Source organism: Apus apus, chromosome 15 (genome assembly GCF_020740795.1).
Source record: "Apus apus isolate bApuApu2 chromosome 15, bApuApu2.pri.cur, whole genome shotgun sequence".
In the NCBI taxonomy this organism is placed as follows: Eukaryota; Metazoa; Chordata; class Aves; order Apodiformes; family Apodidae; genus Apus; species Apus apus.
The window spans coordinates 11,005,988-11,027,143 of record NC_067296.1 but is presented as its reverse complement, the minus strand read 5'-3'; the positions used below and the strand labels follow the sequence as shown (position 1 = coordinate 11,027,143).

Sequence of the window (21,156 nt, the reverse complement as noted above, 5' to 3'; positions counted from 1 at the left end):
TTTTTGGCCTCCCTGGACCCCTCCAGTGTCAACACTTCAGCCTCCTTGGAACTCTTTAAAATCCCCTTTTCAGAATCTTTGGATTTATCCAGTCTGGGCTCTTCATCTTCTGTGGACTTCTCCAGTCTCACTTCTTCATCTTCTCTGGACCTGTCAAGTCTCACATCTTCAGACTCTTCTGATTTCTCCAGTACCTCCTCTTCAATCTCCTTAGACCTCTCCAGTCTCTCCTCTTCAGATTCCTGCGAGCGCTCCAGTTTCTCCTCTTCGATTTCACTGGACCTATCAAGTCTCACTTCAACAGGCTCTCTGGAGTTCTCTGGCAACAGCTCTTCAGTCTCCTTAGACCTCTCAAGTACCAACTCCATATCCTCCCTGGATTGTTCCAGTCATACTTCTTCACCCTCTCTAGACCTCTCCAGTCTCACTTCTTTGCCCTCTCTAGATGGTTCTAGTCACACCTCTTCAACTTCCTTGGACTTTTCCTGTACAATCCCTCCATCCTCAGAAGGTGTGTCAGACCACACCTCTTCAACCTCTTCGGAATCACTAAATCTCACTGATTTTAACTATTTCATGTTTCAAGGCTCTTCTGAATTACCCTCATCAACCTCTGAGGATGTTTCTAATCTCATCTCTAGACCCTTTCTGGATGTCTCCAATCTCACCTTTCAGGATGAGTCTTCCCTCACTCCCTCAGTTTCTCTGGACATTTCTAATCTCACATCTTTAGTTCCCCCAGACATATCCACTCTCACATTTCTGGATGTTGCTAATTGCACCACTTCAGCTTCTCTTGATCTCTGCATCTAACTCTCTTATCATATCCCTTTTTCTCTCTGTCACCTCTGTACTTTTCTAAACTTTCCTCCTTTATGTGCTCCTTAAGTTCTGTTTCTGAAAGGTCATATCTGAGGGAAGTTCAGCACTTTACAAGTATTTCCTAGTATCTAACCAGAACTGGGCATAAAAACGGGTCAAATGGTGCCTTGTTTACAGCTACATAAACATCAACATATACTCCAGAATTGTTGTAAAGAGAGCACAATTGCTGTCACTAACCTAATTTTCATTCTGTCTCAGCATGGTACCTCTCCCAAAGGTTTACCTTTTTCAATTCAAGCTGAATCTTTATCTTTCAAGATCAATAAATAGTAAATACAACTAAAAGTGCAAATAATTGAATCCAGTATGTGTATCTCCATGATGGATTTAAATCTGAGTACACTGCAAAGTATTGCTGGAGATAGAGATGTGGTGGGGAAAGAAAATTGGGAAACAAAAAGAGTGGGTGAGAGACGGGATAGGGAATCAGAGAAGGTGTGGGGCAGGAATACAGGGACACAGCTGGAAGAAAGGTGTCCATCTCTGCTAGCATAATTTTTTTCTGCCAAGCCATATTTGTGGCCTGGGCTGCCCATAAGACTTTAAATAATCTGATAATTATTTTACCTACTGTATCATCAGATGTCACCACTAAAACAGCATTTGTATACAACATTCCTTTATCAATCAATATATGTCAGTAGTGCAGTTACTTGTGTTTCAAATATGTTGCATAGGTAGCAGCAAGGGGCTTCCTTAAATCTCTGGTGCTTTTTTTTTTTATCCTTTTCTTGTCATTGTTATAGTTGGAATTTCAGAAAACATGTATGTTTTGTTTCAATATCACTGGCACCCTTTCTGTGTTAAAAACCCTGCCTGTCGTAACAAATATTATTAAATTTATTTAGTTTTTTTCAAGTTGGAAAGCTTTGCTCCAACATGCCCTGCATGTCTCAAAACTAGGAGGATGAAAATGGCTTGCACAAAATATAAGGAAATAAATGCATGACATAAGAATTATTTTCTACCTCAGTTATGCGAGTCATATCTCTAAAATTAAGTAGCAAAGATTGTAATACATGGATTTTAGAAATGAGCCCCAAATTTAATAGGAGGGAAATAATTTAGCAATTATTAAAACAAACAAACAAACAACAAAAAAACCACAACCAAACAAAAAAAAATTAATAAAATAAAAAGAAATTTAAAAAAACCCAAACACGTGAACAAACACAAATTGTTGGTCCAGATGGAAGGAACTAGTGTAATGCATCATCCTACAGTGTCCACTTTCAAAACGTCATCACAACTGGCACAAAGTTAGAGTCTTCTTCAGTAATCTTAGTAGAGAGATTAAGTAGGCAAATTAAGGCCAGGAAATTCTCTTCCTATTCCCATTCTTTCTTCCCGGTTGGTGTTACTACTAATTACACTAGCAGGCAATCTTGTTAGTGTCACATCCTGCCCTGAAGACAAGCTGACATACCGTGAACAACTGCTTTTTGCTCTGGTGGGTCTATACTATGATGTGTGGATTGTTAAGTGCAATGGCTCTGGAGTAAGTGAGAGATCTAATAAAGCTGAAAATTACTCTGTGCTTTTCTGTAAATGCTGTGCAGTGATGTCAAATCACTGTGTGATTTCCAGGGATTTACACTTCAGCAAAACACCACAATCAGCAGGAATACACAAGCCCTCTGTGCAAAGAGGACCAAAGTCACCAGTGATTCCTCAAGACCTCTACGGCTTTGGGATGATCCTTACACGTTTTGTGATGTAGTCTGGCTCTGGATGGAAGGGAGAGGGGGTACACACATCTAACTGGAAGGATGTAATAAAAATCCAACCATAATCTCCTTAAATCCTTAGCCCTAATTATTTAAATAAACATTAGATTAGGATCAAATTGATTCCTTATCAAACATTACTTGTCTTCTCATAACCTTTTGCTTATTGTATATGGAAAATTGTCTATTTTTTTTCCAACAAGCACTGACAGATGATCATAGTTTCTACTTTGCTAAGTTGTCTTTTATCTGTTTAGAGCAAATTATTTAATACAATCTCAGGTGTATGCATAAACAGTCTTATATCCAAAAGAATCCATGCCAAGACATCATGTCTGACAGGCTAAAACTCTGCACAGGGAGCAGTCTGGCCACAGATAAAAACTCCAAACTGAAGACAGTCTATATTACAAAAATAATTAATTCCACATACCTGTAAACCATTTCTTTTTCTTTACAGTGTTATCTAGAAAAAAACTAGGAACTGGTGGTATAGACGGGTGACTACAATTGATTTTGCTGGGGAAAAAAAAACAACACCCAAAAAACCCCAACCAACCAAAATAAAAACCCACACTAAAAAAAAGCCACAAAAAAGCATAAAATACCAAACCAACAAACAAAACACACCCCCATGTCTTCAGCCACTTGCCTAGGCACTTAGACTACAACAGCACTACTTAGGAACGAGTTCATACATACCTAAGACAAATGGTACATAACCAGCCATTATCCTCACAGAAGAGTCGGGCTTTAACTTCTTTCTTTAGGTAACTGAAGAGTAGTGTTTGTGTCTCCGGCAAACTACCAGCCCCGAACCACGGGGGACCAGGCACATGCCCGCTGCTCTGGAACCACGAGGCAGGTCCCAATCAGACCCACCTGGAGGCGGATCTCAGGCCTTCCCATAAAGGGAAGGCCCCAAACCTTTCCCTAACGGTTCCTGCCGGCGGAACACGGGAGGAGCGCGGTGCTGCAGCGCGGCGCTGCCCACACCGCTGCCCACACCGCGCGGGGCCGGGCTCGGGCGGGGCTCCCGGCGCTGCGGGCGGGGAAGGGCGGGAAGAGGCGGGAAGCGGCGCGAGCCCCGTCCCTGCGCGGCCGGAGGAGAGGGCGGTGCCGGAGGGGTGAGCGCCTTGCTGCCATTGGTCAGCCTCCCTGAGGTAACTCGGATCCCCATTGGCGGAAGGACCGTTCCTGCTTGCTGATTGGCTCTCGGGCGGCTCTGCGGCCCGTCCCCATCCGGTGGGCGCTGACCTTGCCCGCGGCGCAGCCATGGTTGCCTACTGGCGGCAGGCCGGGCTCAGGTACCCGCCGGGGGCGAGGGGAGGCTGCTGTGGTCACCGCTGTGCCTCGGGAGGGGGTGGAGAAGCTTTTGGGACGGGTCGGATTCTGACGCTCGTTTTCCTGCCCTTTTCTCTCCTGCCTCTAGTTACATCCGCTATTCCCAGATCTGTGCGCAGGCTGTCAGAGCGGCCATGAAGCCTCAGTACAAAGCGGAGGCAGAGAGGGCGGCAACGGCCACTGTGAAGACTGTGAAGCCCAAAAAGGAATAAAATGTAAGTAAATGGAGCGGGCAGGGGTGCCTGATGGGAGCTTTTGTGTCGGTTTCCCCGTGTCCGCCGCGCTAAGGACAGGCTGTAACTGCTCGGCTCGTTCTGTGCGCTGCAGAAAATCGGCTCTGATCGCCACGCGTGAAACTGGAACGGATCAGGGCCTGGCTCATGGCTCGGTGTGGATCTCTGCATCCGGACCACATGTGGGATGGGAATGTAGTGTCCTTAGTTCAGTCAAGTCAGATGTTACCTCCATCAAGCTCTGCTTTGAACAATTTGAAGTTTGGTCAAGGTTGTTATGCAGAACAGCTCAGTTTCTGTCATGATTTTCATAGGTTTCCTGCCTCTTACTTTACTAAGCCAAGAGACAGTGTCTCTAAATTCCTGCTTCCCCTCATTATCAGACTTACTTGAGGATTCTCTAATATCTGTGAAAGGCAGATGTTACTTGTACCTTTTTTGGTGACATTGCACACATCATAAGCAGCTGAAACCTGTTTTAAGTAAAACATCTTCTGATCTGAGAATAAATATTACCTTTTGTTTGAAGTGTAGCTTGTATGTATTCTTAATCAAATAACTTGTATTTTACATCTCTCATAGGAGCTGATTTGTGGTGAATAACAGCAAACTGCAAAGCTGCAGGCAAGCTGAAGACTGCAGTATAATGTCATCACATTAACTGCAAAACTTGCCTCTGTATGTAAATCAGCATGCTAATAAATGTATATTCTGTTAAACAAATGCATGTGTGGAAAGTGCTGTTCTCTTGAAACAAAGTGCTCCATTTTGCAGAGACATTTACCTTTCACTTGTGTTAAAATAGATGGCTTTTCACCAGGCTACCATTCAGTAGCAACATGTTGGTTATGGCAAATTTTTAAGGTTGGATTTCATGCTGATGTTTCAGGTACATCAGTGAATGAGAGATTTAATTGTTTAAAACTTTTCAGCCTGAAGTTTAAAACTTTTAAATTACCAATGATTCCTTTGGATAAAAGTTTTCGTCACTAAAATCTGTCAGCAGATAATTTCAATAATTAAAACCACCCTTGTCAGTTAAAAATACCTCTGTGCTGGAGGGGTGCTCTGAGGGCTTTAAGGTTCTCTTCACCATGGTGTTCATCTCCAGTTTGTGCGTAGGACAAAACCAGTGAAGATGAGTCTGGTGAGATTTAGGGTTATGGAAGCAGGATAGTTTTCACCACAGCTGTGCTGCCTGGGATCTGAGCTCCAAAGCTGCCTGGGACAGAGCTGAGGGCTGGTTCTCTGCACGAGGTGGGGAAGGAGGTGCAGAAATCCCTGGATTGTGTTCTGCTCGCTCAGCAATTGGTTGTCCTAGTTACCACTTTGTCACTTGGCTGGGAGGGACAGAGACACACATTGACAGACTCTGAACGATAGGAATGGGGCAGAGGACAGTCCCTGCTTCCAGCTGTATCCATGTGGGGGGAGTGTTCGCACGATCCTACAGACCTGGCTGCTGGTTGGTGTTCACCGCGGTGCTGCCGTTGTTGACTCCAACAGGAGGCACTACTTTGTTCACAGTACAACAAACTGTCTTCTCAGATTATATAAAAACAAGCTCAATTTTTTTTTTCAGGTAATTCCAAGTTAGTCTTTACAAGAATAAACCATGATTTTTGTCTATCAAATGTTTCAAGTATTAAAGTATTTGCTAGAGTGTTATTTTTATTTTAAAGAACATAAATACAGTCTTAAGTAGATGGCTGTGAATGGCAAACAATTTGTTTTGAAGATATGTTTTTGATTTAGTGATTGCTGTTGAACTTACATCTAACTATCCATCTGCAAACCATTCCATCCATTTTACTCTACCAAGTGACAGGAAGAAAATTTAAAATAGTACATGGGGGAAAGAACCACACCAAAACTTATACACAGTGTTTGCAACTTTGGATGCTAATATAGTTGGACACAGAAACAAACCACTCAATAATAATGAATAGAAGCTCTGCAATAATATAAGCCAGCAATGTGATAAAACTACTAATGTACTTCTAAAAAAAAAAAGAAGAATGTGCACTTTTCAGTCTTTGCCCCGTGTTGTTTCCCTCCTGCAACTTTATGAACTGAACCTGTCTGCAGATCTACATCAGTCTGTGGAGTGTGTAATAAAATAGATGCTGCTTTTCTAGGCCTCCCAGATGTGCATGTGTTCCTGAAGCAGTAGCAAGGTCACAAACAAAACTCAGACTGTGTTTACCTGAGAATAAATACATGGGATGAGTTGCTAGCATACCTGTTGAGTATGATCCTGAAATACACATGGAGGCTGTATATTTCATTCAGTGTCTGGTGACAATATTCTAGAAGTGAATATATTTACAAGAAAGGCTGTTAAGATACAACTTGTCTTCGTAGTGACTTTTTTTGGGAGTGATTCAGTATCAGCAGTTCTTTGGAGAGTAAAGCATGGCTGCCTGTAATTTCAAAAGCACTGTATTGTAATGCTGGGTATATTTTGGCCAGAGGCAGAGAAAAAATTCTAAAGAAACGTGTTATTTTTGATATGCAGCTGATGGCTACTGCTTTTTCTTCAGTGTGTGTTGAGGCTTATTCAGAGAATGTTTTGGTATTGCCATCGTTTTTACACTGCTTCCTTTTCTGGGCTGGCTTCCACTTCTACCTCTTCATATTCCTCCACGTCGGCAGTAGCATCCTGGTACTGCTGGTACTCAGACACGAGGTCATTGGTGTTACCTTCTGCTTCAGAAAATTCCATCTCATCCATTCCTTCACCAGTATACCAATGGAGAAATGCTTTTCTTCTGAACATAGCTGAGAACTGCTCAGAAACCCTGATGAAGAGCTCCTGAATGGCTGTGTTATTGCCAATAAAGGTAGCTGCCATCTTCAGCCCTCGTGGTGGTATGTCACACACAGCCACTTTGACATTGTTAGGGATCCACTCCACAAAGTAGGAACTATTCTTAGTCTGGACAGACAGCAACTGCTCATCCACTTCTCTAGTAGACATTCTGCCTCTGAAGATACAGGCCACGGTCAAGTAACGTCCACGCCGAGGGTCGCAGGCTGCCATCATGTTGCGTGCATCAAACATTTGTTGGGTGAGCTCTGGCACTGAGAGGGCTCTGTACTGTTGGCTGCCTCGAGCTGTCAGTGGAGCAAAGCCTGGCATAAAGAAATGCAGGCGAGGAAAGGGCACCATGTTGACAGCCAGCTTCCTCAGGTCTGCGTTCAGCTGGCCAGGAAAACGGAGCGAGGTTGTGACACCGCTCATTGTTAGGGACACTAAGTGGTTGAGGTCACCATAGGTGGGATTGGTGAGCTTTAAAGTTCTAAAACATATATCGTATAGAGCTTCATTGTCAATGCAAAAGGTTTCATCTGTATTCTCTATGAGCTGATGGATGGAGAGGATGGCATTATACGGCTCGACGACTGTGTCAGACACTTTGGGTGAAGGCACAACACTGAAAGTGTTCATGATCCTGTCGGGATATTCCTCTCTGATTTTGTTGATGAGGAGTGTGCCCATACCTGAGCCTGTACCACCACCAAGAGAATGGATGAGCTGGAATCCCTGAAGGCAGTCACAGCTCTCACACTCATTCCTGACCACATCCATGACATTTTCAATCAGTTCAGCCCCCTCTGTGTAATGGCCCTTAGCCCAGTTGTTTCCAGCACCTGAATTACCTGTAAATAAAATTACAGAAAGAACATCCACAAAGTTAACAAGAGAATTTTAAAAGGCTACAGAGATGGGAGTTAAAAGGCCATTTTGGGGACCACTGACTCTAGTTAGTTTGCTGACAGCATGCTGTACATACCATGAATGAAATTGTCAGGCCGAAAGAGCAGGCCTATTTTGCTAGACCGCACACTGTCCATCGTCCCAGGCTCCAGGTCCACCAAGATAGAACGGGGCACATATTTATGGGCTGAAACAGAAGAAAATGAATGTGAACAGTCACTGTTAGAAGTCAAACTGACGGGCTTATGATCTACTCTGAAAAAAAAAAACAACCCATCCACAGTGATTTGGGAATTTTAGCCCTTCAGCTTGGCTCTGCAGTGTCCTGCCAGCCCCCCGGCAGTGCTGAGCACTCACAGTAAGCCTCATTGAAGTACACGTTAATCCGCTCCAGCTGCAGTGGTGAATCCCCACGGTAGTTTCCAGCGATGTCAATTCCATGTTCATCACCTAACACCTCCCAGAACTGGAAAAGGAAAGAGGCTCAATGCACTTACACATATTTTTATGTGTTTTTCAGCACAAGGTGCCCAGTATCAGCTCTGCAGTGCTCATGCCTGACTGCACTTGAAGTGAGAACTGTGCCTGAAGTGGGGGATGTTTTGCCATTTACGTATCAGATCAGAAGGTGGATCCTCTCTCCCTCCCCAAATAAGTTCAAAGGAAAAGTTTAGTAAATCATTTATGCTGCTTACCCATGCTATCACCCATGCACTACCAGGTGGAGGCCCTCCATTTGTTCCCTCTTTATAGTAAAGGAACATTGCTATTAGTTTAAATAACACAGGTACTAGTTGGTTTGAGCTTAACAAAAAGGTCGGGGGTGGAAGGTGGATTGCAGAGGGTTGCTTTGAGGCTTGCCATGCACCAGTGGGGCTGTGGCATGGCAAAGCTGGCTCAGACCAATTGGTGAGTGAGCAATGCTTTCCACAAACAGATGTTGGTCCCAAACGTCCTATCTTGACACTCATATGGATGGCTTGTACTGGGGCTCTTATCTAGGCTGCAGCCACAGCAGTGTGAATATAGACACACCCACCCATATAATGACCAGGCTATTTTAATTTTAAAGGTTTTCTGGTTTACCATCCAGCCTCACTTTGAGTGTACAAATACACCATTGCTAGTATGTGCTTGGTGTTTTCGCATGTGTGTGTGTGCACTTTTCTACTGATCTTATTAGATGTAAGTTGTTTCCAGATCAAAGCCAACACAAAAAATTACAAACATTTCAACTATCACACTGGCTGCATTCAAACTATCTGTGTCTAACAGGACGTTCCACTCCCATCTACAGCTTCATGTTCCAATAAAAGGAATCAAGGTGAGATTCATGGGAGCAAGAAATGGAGGAAGAACACAAATGACCAATCTTTCAGCTATCATATGTCCTCAAAGACCTCCCTGCCCCAAATGAACCCAGACACTTCTTTTTTGACAACATCCTACTGATCAATAAAAAATAAATAAATATGGACATCACACAGCAAAAAGCACTATTTTTTTCCCCTTCATAGCACACAAAGTCAGCAATGAGTGCCTGTAAGTAACAGCATGGCAGTGTTTGAAATACACAAAAGTACTCCCAAATGACGACTACCTGTCACAGGAGGCCAGTTAGGCAGGAATCTTTAACTGCACTTTGTGCCACTCTGAGAAAAACCTAATTGGCCTCTGATAGCACAGGTCATTCTGTTGGCTAATAAAGTCCCATATTAACTATAACAATATGTCAATTACTGCTGTATGGCTGAACTAAAGCACTGGCTTCACAACTTTGCAGCCCTGGAATTACTGGCTCCTTCACTTGTCCCAGTATTTTGCAGAGTAGATTAGTGCCCCTGGGAAAGTGAGGAATGCTCTGGAGCACTTAAAATCACTGTGCCATAGTTTTTGCAGATGTTTTGTTCTTTGACAGCCTTAATATCAGTGTCTGCATGAGAAGCAAGCTCATCTCATGACTTTCACATCAAGACACTCACATTCACCACTTACATGTCATGCATCCTACCACTGAGTTAACAAGCAATTGTTTCCCCCAACAGTCCCCATCTATGGACCATGTCTGACCTGCTACCACTGACAGTACTTACTGCTGATGACCACTGTTGAAAAGAGACCTTACCTTAGCTCCAATTTGGTTCCCACACTGCCCAATCTGAAGATGCACGATTTCACGCATTTTGTGTAGCTTAGACCTCTTGGTGGCTGCAACCTCACACAGGTTTTCTAGTTGCAGTCCCCAGAACAAGCCTTTCTGCTGCTGCTCTATCAGCTACACCCAGCACAGCCTGCCCCAAGGGGCCTTTTTATACTAGTGGGACTGTCACTCAGCCAGCAAGGGGAGTAGCCAGAAACTCAGGCTGCTCACCACAGCACTTCACAAGGAGGCAAAGTGCCTGTTCCCTGCCTGGGTACAGGCTTCAAGAGCACAGGTGCATTACAGACTGCCTTGACAGAGGAAATTTTCAAAGGCAACTCCTTACAATTGATTCCAGTTCCCTGGGCAGCAAACAGTGTGATCCATTCATATCTGGGCACACTGTATTTGTGCTTTGTTATTTTATACATAACATATACAGAACATAAATACAAAATAGCATAGCCAAAATTGAGTGATCTTAATTTGTGAAGTACGTGTGTTTCTGCCACATAATTTTCATCTTAACATTATATGAATCATAGAGGACAACATCCATAATCAAACAGTAACAACTTTTGAGTGGTAGCCTCCTATAAGCACAATATTCAGTGCACTGCACGCAGACTTACAGCTCACTAATAAGCATCATTCTCAGTATCTAACTGCATGAAGGAGGGGAACAGGATCAGTATGAAAAAATACTTTGTAAAGCAGAAATATGCACTCTCAGTGATGTATGTTCCTTAAACACTTAATAAGAATTCATCAGTTTCAGACAATGTAAAATCTGAATCAACTTGTGACTAACTTGCACACATGCTTGCTCTCTCTGTTTCTGTCTTTCTCTCTCTTCCTTTCCTGCCATTAAGAAGTACAGTATTTCTTACAGTTCTTATTTTGTTATATCTGAGATATAGTATTTCGGAACTTGCCAGGAAAATGCTAGAGATGAAAACCCAGTTCCACTGGAGTTACCTCTCATGTCCACTGTGTGAAATGTCTCACTGCACTAAAGGAAGCAATGCAAGGCTGAGGAAAACATGACAGTCATGCTGCCTGCTGATAAACAGGGCTAGTATCACTGAGCAACAGAAACCCAGAATGGACTGTCTTCTGCGAGCTTACAGTAGTTTTATTATGTATCAGACGACTGTCAGTGCTCTGCAAGTGTTCCTTTTAAGGGCAGGAAAAGGAAGTATAATTAGGAAAGCACCTTAAATTATTTTGTATAAAAAGATGACAGTAGAAGGACTTGACTCATTGAAATTAACTATTTTACCACCTTATGGGTTGCTAGAGATAAGGAACCTCTGAGCCTCCATATTGTTCCAAAAGAGAAATCAGCTTATTCCAGACTTCCCCACCACAGATGACTTCCACTTCTTCCATCAGCCAATGGAGGAACAGACAGCTGCTCCTACACCAAAGTTTTGCACCAGAAGTGCATTGAAAAAAAGTAGCTAGAAAACACTCTGTCATCCTCTGCCAAGAATGAGACATACTTATCGGGGAGAAATAAAAGCAAGAATTTACATTCAGGTATATTAATTTTGTTTCCTCAAAACACAATAGTTTTAGCATTTTCCAAATGTAAGCATTATTGAAACAGTTTCGTTTACTTAGCCAGACAACACAACAGTTATGTTCCACTGCTGCACTGTATGTATTTTCTACAATGGCAGTGGATATCTTCTACAATTTTCTAAGACAGAATTCTGGAAAGGTTATTTGGACATTTATTTCAAAAGCAAATTTAATTTTATTTGTGCATATTTCATATTTATTTTGTCTGACCATTCTTGGCTGAAAGTAACAGCACAATTCAGAGTTGTACATTCAATTGCTGCATTTGGAACGGGAGATGCATTGACAAAATGTGTCAGAGAAAGCAAATAAATGCTACTTAAACTATTCAGTATATTAATCTACAATAGCCACAACTTATGAAGAGACTGAATACATTAACTCAATGTCCAAAAATTTTGGCAAAATAATTTCAGCAGTAAATATACTTATATTTTATATAAATACACTCACTGAGCATCTCCCAAGCAGAAGAAAAAAAACCAAAAAAAAGGGGAAGTGAAAGAAATAGGCAATCACTTAACATTGTTTTTTTCTCTTGGTAAAAATAGCTTCCTGGAATCATGTGCCTCCTCTGAAGCACTTCCTTACAGACTCTTACAAGTTATGGCACATGACACAAAGTACCTGAGGCGCTTTGTGAACCTGAAGTGGTTTTGTGCCTCTTTTCCCTCTCCACCCCAAAGCACATTTCTATGAAACCCCAAGTCTGTCTTTACACCAAAGCTGGTATATGAAAAGCCTATTTCTCTGTAAATTTTTTTTTGTAGGCCTGTCATTCCTCAGCTGTGAGAAACCTCCAGCCTGCTGCCTGAGCGTGCTTCCCCAGCACAGCCACTGAACATGTGCTGTTGCAGATTAGCACCGTGAGCAGCACCAAAGAGGAGCTGGAGGCAGAAGGTTTGGCTACCAGGGGCTTTTGGCACCACAGAGATTGGGGCAGCCTGGCACTGGGCACAGCTATTGCCAGCCTGTCCTACCATGTCTATCATCAGGCTGCCCATTGCTTCCACTGCCTCCAGAGTAGGCTCTAGATACCAAAGCCCTGGGGATGGGTGTAAGCTAAGGCCACAAAAATGCCACATTCTTTTGGTTACTGGATTGTGGGTTTTTTTGTTACTGGGGAATTTTTGTTTCTGTTTTTCTTGGTTGGTTGTTTTTGTTTTGTTTTGTTTTAATGTCACCACAATACTCCCCAGCAACAAATACACATGTGCAGGGAGGCATTCTGGAATAATTTCATATTTTTTCAATATGGTTTACTTGGGAGGGACTAGCTTTCCACAGTAGCAGAGAAGATTCTTGAGAAGACAGCTTCCTAGACACAAGATAACTGCATGACCACCAGATGAGCAGCTGCTAGTCTCAGCTAATTTGGGCTAGGTACACCACATCAAAAGCCATTGCATTCCATAGGCAATGGACTACCGACTTCACATTTTCATTTCAACTAGTAAGAAAAACTAAAGACTGCCTCCCTCCAGCAGGGGGTCCAAAGGAAAGAAGGCAGGACTGCCCACTAATGAGCCCGTAAGTTTAAAAAACCGGGGCTTGCTACAGTCAGCACAGACAACCGAGCAGCTGGTCACCTTCTGCACACTGCAGGTCTGACCGGGCAAAAACTCTCGGGGCTTGCAGCCCGTGAATCCACCTGCTGCCCCTGAGCTGGGCCCGGCTGCCACCAGCAGGGTTAGCTCCTTATGCCCCAAGAAATCATTCCCACGCCATTGGGAAGGCCGCTGCACCTGGCGCTAGTCCCGTTCCCAGACGGTAACACAGACAGAAGCGGCCGAGCGGGGCTCGCATCCCCCGCATCCCCCGCCGCAGCCGAGCCCGCCCGGGCCGCCCCTGGCCCCGCCCGCCCCTCGGGCCGCCCCGCCGCCCTTTAAGTGCCGGGGCCGGGCCGGGCCGCGCTGCCGGGAGGAGCCGCCCCAGCATGGCCGGGACCCCGCAGCGCTTCGCCGCCCTCCTGCTGCTCTGCGGCTGCCTCTGCCCGCCCGCCCGCGCCGGCCTCCACTTCAGGGAGGGGCAGCGCTGCTACAGGCCGGCCCCGCGCAAGCCCCCCGGGCTCAGGTGGGTTCCGGGGCTCGGGGGGGGGCTCGGGGGGCTCCCCGGGGTCTCCCCGCTGCTCCGCGGGGCTCGGGGGGGAGGGGGATCCGCGGGGCGCGGCGGCGGTCACGAGACCGCGCGGGGGGGGGGGGGGGGGGGGGGGGGGGGGGGCGGTCACGTGACCAGCGGTGCTCGCCGGACACTGCGGCCTCGTTACGAAACTCCCTGAAAGCTGGTTCTGGTCATTGAAAACATGAAAGAAACAAAGAAAGAAAGAAAAAAAAAGACCCGAATTTGCAAGAGAATCCAGGCCTGGGAGCTGGAGCCGGTCACCGGTGGGGTCCTCAGGGCTCAGTGTTGGGACCGTGTCTGTGTAACACCCTTCTTGATGATCTCGGTAAGGACATCGAGTGCATTATCGATGAGTTTGCAAATGACACCAAGCTGGGTGGGAGTGCTGATAAGGAGGCTCTACAGAGAGACTTGGATAGATTAGATCGTTGGGCTAATGTTAACGATCTGGGCTTCAACTTGGGCCACAACAGCTCCAGGACTGGGGAAGTGTGGCTGGAAAGTGTCTGGCAGAAAAGGACCTGGGGGTTCTAACTGAAGCCACTGAACATGAGCCAGTGTGTGCCCAGGTGGCCAAGAAAGCCAATGGCATCCTGGCTTGTATTAGAAATAGTGTGACCAGCAGAAGTAGAGAGGTGATTGTCCCCCTGTACTCAGCACTGGTGAGGCCACACCTGGAGTGTTGTGTCCAGTTCTGGGCACCTCAATTCAAGAGAGACATCAAGGTGCTGGAGCAAGGACAGAGGAGGCCAACGAAGCTGGTGAAGGGCCTAGAGAATAAATCTTATGAAGAATGCTTGAAGGAGCTGGGAATGCTTAGTTTGAGGAAGAGGAGGCTGAGGGGAGACCTCATCAGTCTCTACAATTACCTGAAAGGTAGAGAGGTTGGTGCTGGTCTCTTCTCACAGGTAATTAGCGACAGAACAAGAGGGAAGGGCTGCAAGCTGCAACAGGGCAGGTTTAGACTGGACATTAGGAAGAAATTAGGAAAGTGGTCAGACACTGGAACAGGCTGCCCAGGGAGGTGGTTGAGTCACCATCCCTGGATGTGTTCAAGGGTGGTTTGGATGTGGTGTTGCTGGAGATGGTTTAGGGGAGAACTTTGTAGAGTAGGGATGATGGCTGGACTCGGTGATCCCAAGGGGCTTTTCCAGCCTCAATGGTTCTATGATTCTCTGTGCCTGCAGGACCTACCCCCGCCCGCACGAGTACCTGGACATCTCTGCGCTACCCGCGAGCTGGGACTGGAGGAATGTGAACGGCGTCAATTACGCCAGCACCACCCGCAACCAGCACATCCCCCAGTACTGCGGGTCCTGCTGGGCCCACGGTAGCACCAGTGCCCTGGCAGGTACGCTGTGCTGGGCCGAGCTGCTGCCCCCTGAGTTATAGTTTAGCAAAGGAAGTTTATCTCCCACTTACAAAACGGGCCTTACAAAGAAGAGATGCCAAAATACTGCAGTGACTAATGCAGCAAAACCTGAGGATGAGACCTCTGTGAATATACCAGGAACAGTGGGAATTCCCAAGCTGAAGGCAAGGAGGTTTGGTTTCAGTAATTGTGAGGCTGGCACCAGCCTCGGAATTGTGCAAAGCGGGGGGAGGGGGGCACTGGCACGGTTCAGAAGCTGTCTGCAGAAGGAATGCTTTCATAGCTCCTGGAATAAGAACTGGGTTTCCTGCCCTTCTTGGTGGCATGCTAATGGTAGGAGCAGATGCAAAAGCAGTTACGGTGTCTCCTTCCCTTTCTGGTACCTCAGCCTGCTGCACTACACCTAGAGCAGCGAGGAGTGGCTCCAGTCATGCCTGGGTATGAGGAAACAAAATCAGCTCTCTGTCCTGGGAAGGGCCCGCAGGGTATTATCTTCAAGAGCTCTACCATTCAAATGAACTGACTACCACAGCATACAGGCAAATCTAGTTTTAGCAGATATCTATCAGCTTTTTTCTTGGGAAAAGGGAAGTAGGGTTTTGCTTCTCCCCCCAGAGCATGCACGCATTATGTAAATGCTGCAGCCCTCCTGTCTGCAGGGGGAGGCTGCAAGTAGAGCAACTGAAATAGAGGAAATTGTGCAGAAATGCAAAGACATCACAGGTGTGTGAGCAGGCAGTAGGAATTGTGAAGGATCAGTTCTTAAGCAGTACAAGAATATAGACGTGTAGAACCTGCCACGATGTACTAAAGTACTAGGATAGAGAAAATATAGCAACTTCTTAATTATATATCTTCAGTTAAAACTTAGTTGTATATATAGGTATGCCAGTATGTGCATTTTTATAAGTATCAAAGGTTGACTTTACAAATCAGGATATTTCTTAACTGCTGAGAATAGTTAAAGCATTAACTCCTTCTCTTGTTGCTGGAAGACTAGGCTGGGATAATGCCTCCCAGTTCTGTCAAGGACAGCTGAATGCTGTTAGTACTAATAAGATTAAAAGCACTATAGTGGCATCAGTTAAGACTGTTAATGCACTGTGAGAAGCAGTTTATAAATACTCATCAGGAAGCTTTTCTGCCAAGTAAGCTAGTCGTTTCTGACAAAATAAGGCAGCAGGGTGGCAATGCCTGTCTGAGATGGAAGGATAAGAGATGTTGACATAACGTGAGGATGTACTTCTGCAAAGTTTTCCTTGCTTTGTGAAGATTGTCTCAGAGCCAGAGGCTTAGGCTGCACTGGCTTATGCATAAATCATTAATCCTGCAAAAGAGTTCAGTGAGTGCTGGTTTTACGACGTGTGTTTTACAACTCTTTGCTGTGAAAGCCAAGAAACAGATCTGGAAGTTTTCAGAAGCTGTGACTTAAATTAAAAAAGGTCTAGGGCACTTCAAGGCTTTAAACAGAACTTACTCATCTGCATATTTATGCTGAGTTTTTAATGGAAAAAGTTTCTAATGGAAACCCCGCAACAACTCAGCCTGATGGTTCAAGTTAGGCCATGCCATGAGCAGCCATGTGCTTCACTGTTGCTTTTCCAACCACAAGTACTGTTCCTTGCAACAGAGGTTCAATGAAGAAGAGAGTTTTAACACTAGTTGCAATGTGTAGCTGCCCACATATTTCACTAGCAAAATCCAATTTCTTGTCCTTACAGATCGAATCAACATCAAGAGAAAAGGTGCATGGCCTTCTGCCTACCTCTCTGTTCAGAACGTGATCGACTGTGCCAACGCAGGATCCTGTGAAGGTGGAGACCACTCAGGTGTTTGGATGTATGCCCACGACCATGGCATTCCAGATGAGACCTGCAACAACTACCAAGCTAAGGATCAAAGTAAGTCACCTGTTTGCTTTGCTGTAAGGCTTCATCCCAGGTTTAGAAGATCTTAATATATCTATTAAAAAATATAGTCTTTTGGGGTTTCAGTGTACGGGTTCCTGGCTTTCAGTGCAGTACTGGCAGAACTGTTTGACTGACAGAACAGGTTTTTTTTTTTTACAGGCCTGTGTGTATCTTCTTACTCTACCCAGACAGCATAGCATTAAATCACGCCCAGGCAAGTTTGCACAGCTAAATTGTTTAAACTTAATCTCATGTCTGTGATATACAATCTCTAATGTACTGAAATATTTGCAAGTGTCATCTCAAGCTAAACAAAGGAGAAATGTAGCCTTTGCCTGGTCATGTATGACTAAAATAGTTTCTGTATCTATAGAGTAGCACATCTGAAACATTTCTTCCTCAAAGCACTTATGCCCATGAAGTAAAGAATAGTAAGACTTTAAATGTGGTTGCCAGAAAGGAATTTAGCTCACCAGAGAGGATATGTATCAGTAATTACTCCTAAGTTATTAATATCTGCCTTAAGTTAAAATAAAAGTTTAGTGTCATATTATTAATTCACATGAAGAAAAGCATTATCTTGCAGTGATCATCTCACTTTTCTTTTCTAGAGTGTAAGAAGTTTAATCAGTGTGGAACTTGTGTCACTTTTGGAGAATGCCATGTGATAAAGAACTACACTCTCTGGAAAGTTGCTGACTATGGGTCTGTCAGTGGAAGAGAAAAGATGATGGCAGAAATCTATACTAATGGACCCATTAGGTAAAAAAAGTCATCCTGGGTGATAAAGAAAATGTTTATATTAATACTGGGATTGCAATACTTTTGATTCATTCTAATGCCTGAAGTGTACTTCACTCTAGCATACATTAGCAGCTCTGCACTAATACATAGGCTTTAGCTAGTTTGTAGATAAACTGAGACCTGAAGTCAAAATGCAAGAAAACCAATGTTTTTTTAGCCAGATCCCTGCCCTGATCCCCCTGTATAAAAAATGTTTTGCTGTTTTATTACAGCTGTGGTATAATGGCTACTGAAAAGCTGGATGCTTACACTGGAGGACTTTATATGGAGCACAACAGCTCGCCTGTGGTGAATCACATTGTATCTGTGGCTGGTTGGGGAGTAGAAAATGGAACAGAATACTGGATTGTTCGTAACTCATGGGGTGAACCCTGGGTAAGGAAACAGAACAAACACTTGCAGAATGACTTTAGAGAAAAGGTGGGGTTTTTCACTTGCTTACAGGAAGCTGCAAAGCTGGTCTGTAGATAGGAAAAAGAATCTTTTTTTGAACTACACCAGCAGTTAAAAGATGAAATTGACTAATTTGAAGATAAGGATATTCAGCCAAAAGTTACTTGAGGTCAATTCAATCCTAAATGCTACCCCTCCATGGACATGCAGCTTCTATTATGAGCAACTGTAAATTACAGCTAGTTGTAGACAAAAATAAAGTCTCACACTTGGAACAGATAAGGAGGATGCAAGTTCATCAAAGCAGATGGCCCCTTCAAAGAAGGTTGCCCTGCAGACCCAAAGTTATACTTCATCTTCAGTGAATTCCTAGATTCACTTGTAAGTCATTCCTATTTGGAAGACAGAACAGACTCAACAGCAAACATTTTCTGTAGTTATGTTTTCTAATTCACAGTTCAAATTAATTCTTCACAGGGTGAAAGAGGGTGGCTGAGAATTGTGACAAGTGCATATAAAGGTGGAAGAGGAGCTGAGTACAATCTCGCTATTGAAGAAGACTGTGCCTATGGAGATGTTGTACTTCCTTGATTCTGTGTTGTACATCTTTCTGTTTAGGAACTACTTTGTTTGGAAAGCACAACCTTTTCCTTTTTAAAGAACAATAGTCTAAAACTCTTCCACAGTTCAACACCACCTGGCAATAATGCAAAACTAGCCCAGATAACACGTCTTCAAAGTAAAATAAATACAGATATGGCTTTACAGATAATTATTTACAACTTTAAAAAAGTAATTTATGCTATGAAAAAGTTCCTTGCCTTAATGCACAGTTTTTAAATCACACTGACTTAATCACAGAAACTGTCTTTGTAAATCTCTTTTTAAAAATACAGATTATATAGGGGGGAAGGAAAAAGTACTCAATATTTGGGTTGAGAGCTTATATTAAATTGTCTGACAGTATATAGCAAATATTATTCACAAGGATGCAAGTGAAAAAACAACACTAAGTCTGGACATGACATATTAAAAACTTAAATCCCCTATTTTTTCTTTGATCTCCTGGTGAACTAGTGTTGTTGGAAGTCTCATAATGCAGTTGCTTTTAACCAACCAAAACACTGTAACAGGAACTGCTTTGATCAAATAAAAAGCTGAAACAGTTATTTAATTAGTCTTGGCTTGGCTTCAATACCTTGCTCTAATATATGATTAGCTGTGCCATTTTTCTCCTGAAGAGGCAAAGTATAAATTGCAAAAGCCCCAAACTCTTCCCTAATTTCAATTAGGGTAGCAAATTCTCTTCCATAAAACAGAGCCATTTACTAAGTGGCAAATCAGTGCCATAACAGATGTTACTAACTGGCATTGTTAATTGCATTTAATAAACAGACTTTTTCTCTTACACAACTGTGTGTGTATTAGAAGAGCTTTTTACTATATGGTAATGGTTGTCTTCTGTTGTTGTACCTAACAAGCCGTCTGTGTGGCAGCCTAACTACTCAAAGCTTACCCAGGATGGTGCTGCTTTTAATTGGACTTTTTCTTGACCAAGGGTTGGTTGACAACCCAGCCCACACAGCAACTATGAAGGTTGAAACCAGAACTCAAATTATACTACCTCTACCCACACTGGAGATTAACATATAAGTTACAAGGAAGCATCTGACTTCAACAAGCAAGGGAGAGAAGAGATGTATGTTGTAGAACACCACTTTTAAATGTCAATCTCCAAAACCTGCCATAAATCAAACCAGCTGGTGAATTATGCCTCACTCAAACCTGTAAGTTAAAGCTTTTTAGTCATGCAGAGAAAGAACAAGAGTCTTTTCAGTAACTATTATTTGCTACCTCACAGTTGGCAGTTGTTGCAACTTACCTTGGTTTTGTCTGTGAAAGAAAGAAATCTGCTCCTAATCAGAAGGTAAGTTTGGCAGAACAGCAAAGACCCATAAAAGAATCAGGCTGCTGGTGTCTAGGATGAAGTTGAGGTGGTTGTGCTATTCTGACCATGGATATTTCAAACAGCACAGCTTTTAGCATTGTGACAATGAGAACTCTGTTTTAGTCCTGAGGTTAGGCCATATTCCTGTAGGCTATAAGACTTCAAAGACTAACTTTTCTGGTTCACATGGGCCTAATTTTGGCTTCCTACATACAAAAATCATATGTAAATCATTAGGTGTTTATCTCCCTCATCCACCATTCACCTCTTAAGAATGAAAGACAGTAATACTCTAAGTAGGCAAAACCACACAATTCCATCTGTCTGTTGGCTTTGCTTTACCATAGCAAAATGACTCCATAGTGCCAATAAGGATCAATTCTGCCAAGCTGCAATGCCTGCTGTAACTTAAGTTCCAGTGAGATATGACCATGACAGTACTGATCACAGCATCAAGTTTTAACTAGCTAAAAATCATCCACATGGGTAAGTACAGAGAAACTGAAGTGTTTAGTGGAAGTGATACCAAGCTTGAACACAGAGGAAACCAAAAGTATACTTTTTTTGAACAGCTGGCAAATTTGCAATGGAGACAGAAACAAACTCCTCTTAGTTGTCACTAAACAGATGATAGATGAGGCAGGGCTACATCTTAAACAGGATGAACTGTTAAAGGAAGTCAGTGGCTACAAAAAGCCAAACTTGTAGGCTAATTCTGCCTAAAATATTATGAAAAGTAGGTCTCGTGCAAGTTGAAATAGTAAGAGCTAGCTGGAATGACAGAGTATCTTCTATTCAAAGACACGCAGAGAAGTTCAGAACAGCTTGTGCAGAAGCAAGTTTTGCTCTTTTCACACTGTGCTTTAAGTTGATTAGTGCACTTTTAAGTGGTGTTGTGGTAAAGCTCAGGCACTGTGGAGTATGTGTGAGGGACCAGCTGAGGAAAGGGAAGATGCACTCCTTTGAAAAGG

The 21,156-nt window shown here is 43.6% G+C and overlaps 4 protein-coding genes across 4 annotated transcripts in view; 2 read left to right on the top strand and 2 right to left on the bottom strand.

Annotated features, from left to right (window-relative positions):
• The window catches only part of ZNF831 (zinc finger protein 831), a 51,024-nt gene extending 47,495 nt beyond the window's left edge, over positions 1–3,529 (bottom strand). Inside the window, exon 1 of the mRNA XM_051633047.1 lies at positions 3,315–3,529. The gene's annotated coding sequence lies outside the window, so the exon portion shown is untranslated. The remainder of the gene's footprint in view (positions 1–3,314) is intronic.
• Positions 3,530–3,809: 280 nt separating this feature from the next.
• On the top strand, positions 3,810–4,912 carry ATP5F1E (ATP synthase F1 subunit epsilon). The gene is made up of 3 exons (XM_051633059.1): positions 3,810–3,919; positions 4,045–4,171; positions 4,772–4,912. The coding sequence occupies exons 1-2, from the start codon at positions 3,888–3,890 to the stop codon at positions 4,166–4,168; spliced, it is 156 nt and encodes a 51-aa protein (XP_051489019.1). The 5' UTR covers positions 3,810–3,887; the 3' UTR covers positions 4,169–4,171; positions 4,772–4,912.
• Positions 4,913–5,825: 913 nt separating this feature from the next.
• On the bottom strand, positions 5,826–10,584 carry TUBB1 (tubulin beta 1 class VI). Its single transcript, XM_051633052.1, has 4 exons — positions 10,036–10,584; positions 8,268–8,376; positions 7,987–8,097; positions 5,826–7,852 (listed from the first exon to the last, which is right to left on the bottom strand). The coding sequence occupies exons 1-4, from the start codon at positions 10,090–10,092 to the stop codon at positions 6,780–6,782; spliced, it is 1,350 nt and encodes a 449-aa protein (XP_051489012.1). The 5' UTR covers positions 10,093–10,584; the 3' UTR covers positions 5,826–6,779.
• Positions 10,585–13,514: 2,930 nt separating this feature from the next.
• On the top strand, positions 13,515–19,650 carry CTSZ (cathepsin Z). Its single transcript, XM_051633055.1, has 6 exons — positions 13,515–13,710; positions 14,946–15,109; positions 16,852–17,031; positions 17,652–17,802; positions 18,057–18,219; positions 18,715–19,650. Exons 1-6 carry the CDS (start codon positions 13,574–13,576, stop codon positions 18,826–18,828), a joined length of 909 nt encoding a protein of 302 aa, XP_051489015.1. The 5' UTR covers positions 13,515–13,573; the 3' UTR covers positions 18,829–19,650.
• The last annotated feature ends 1,506 nt before the right edge of the window (positions 19,651–21,156 follow it).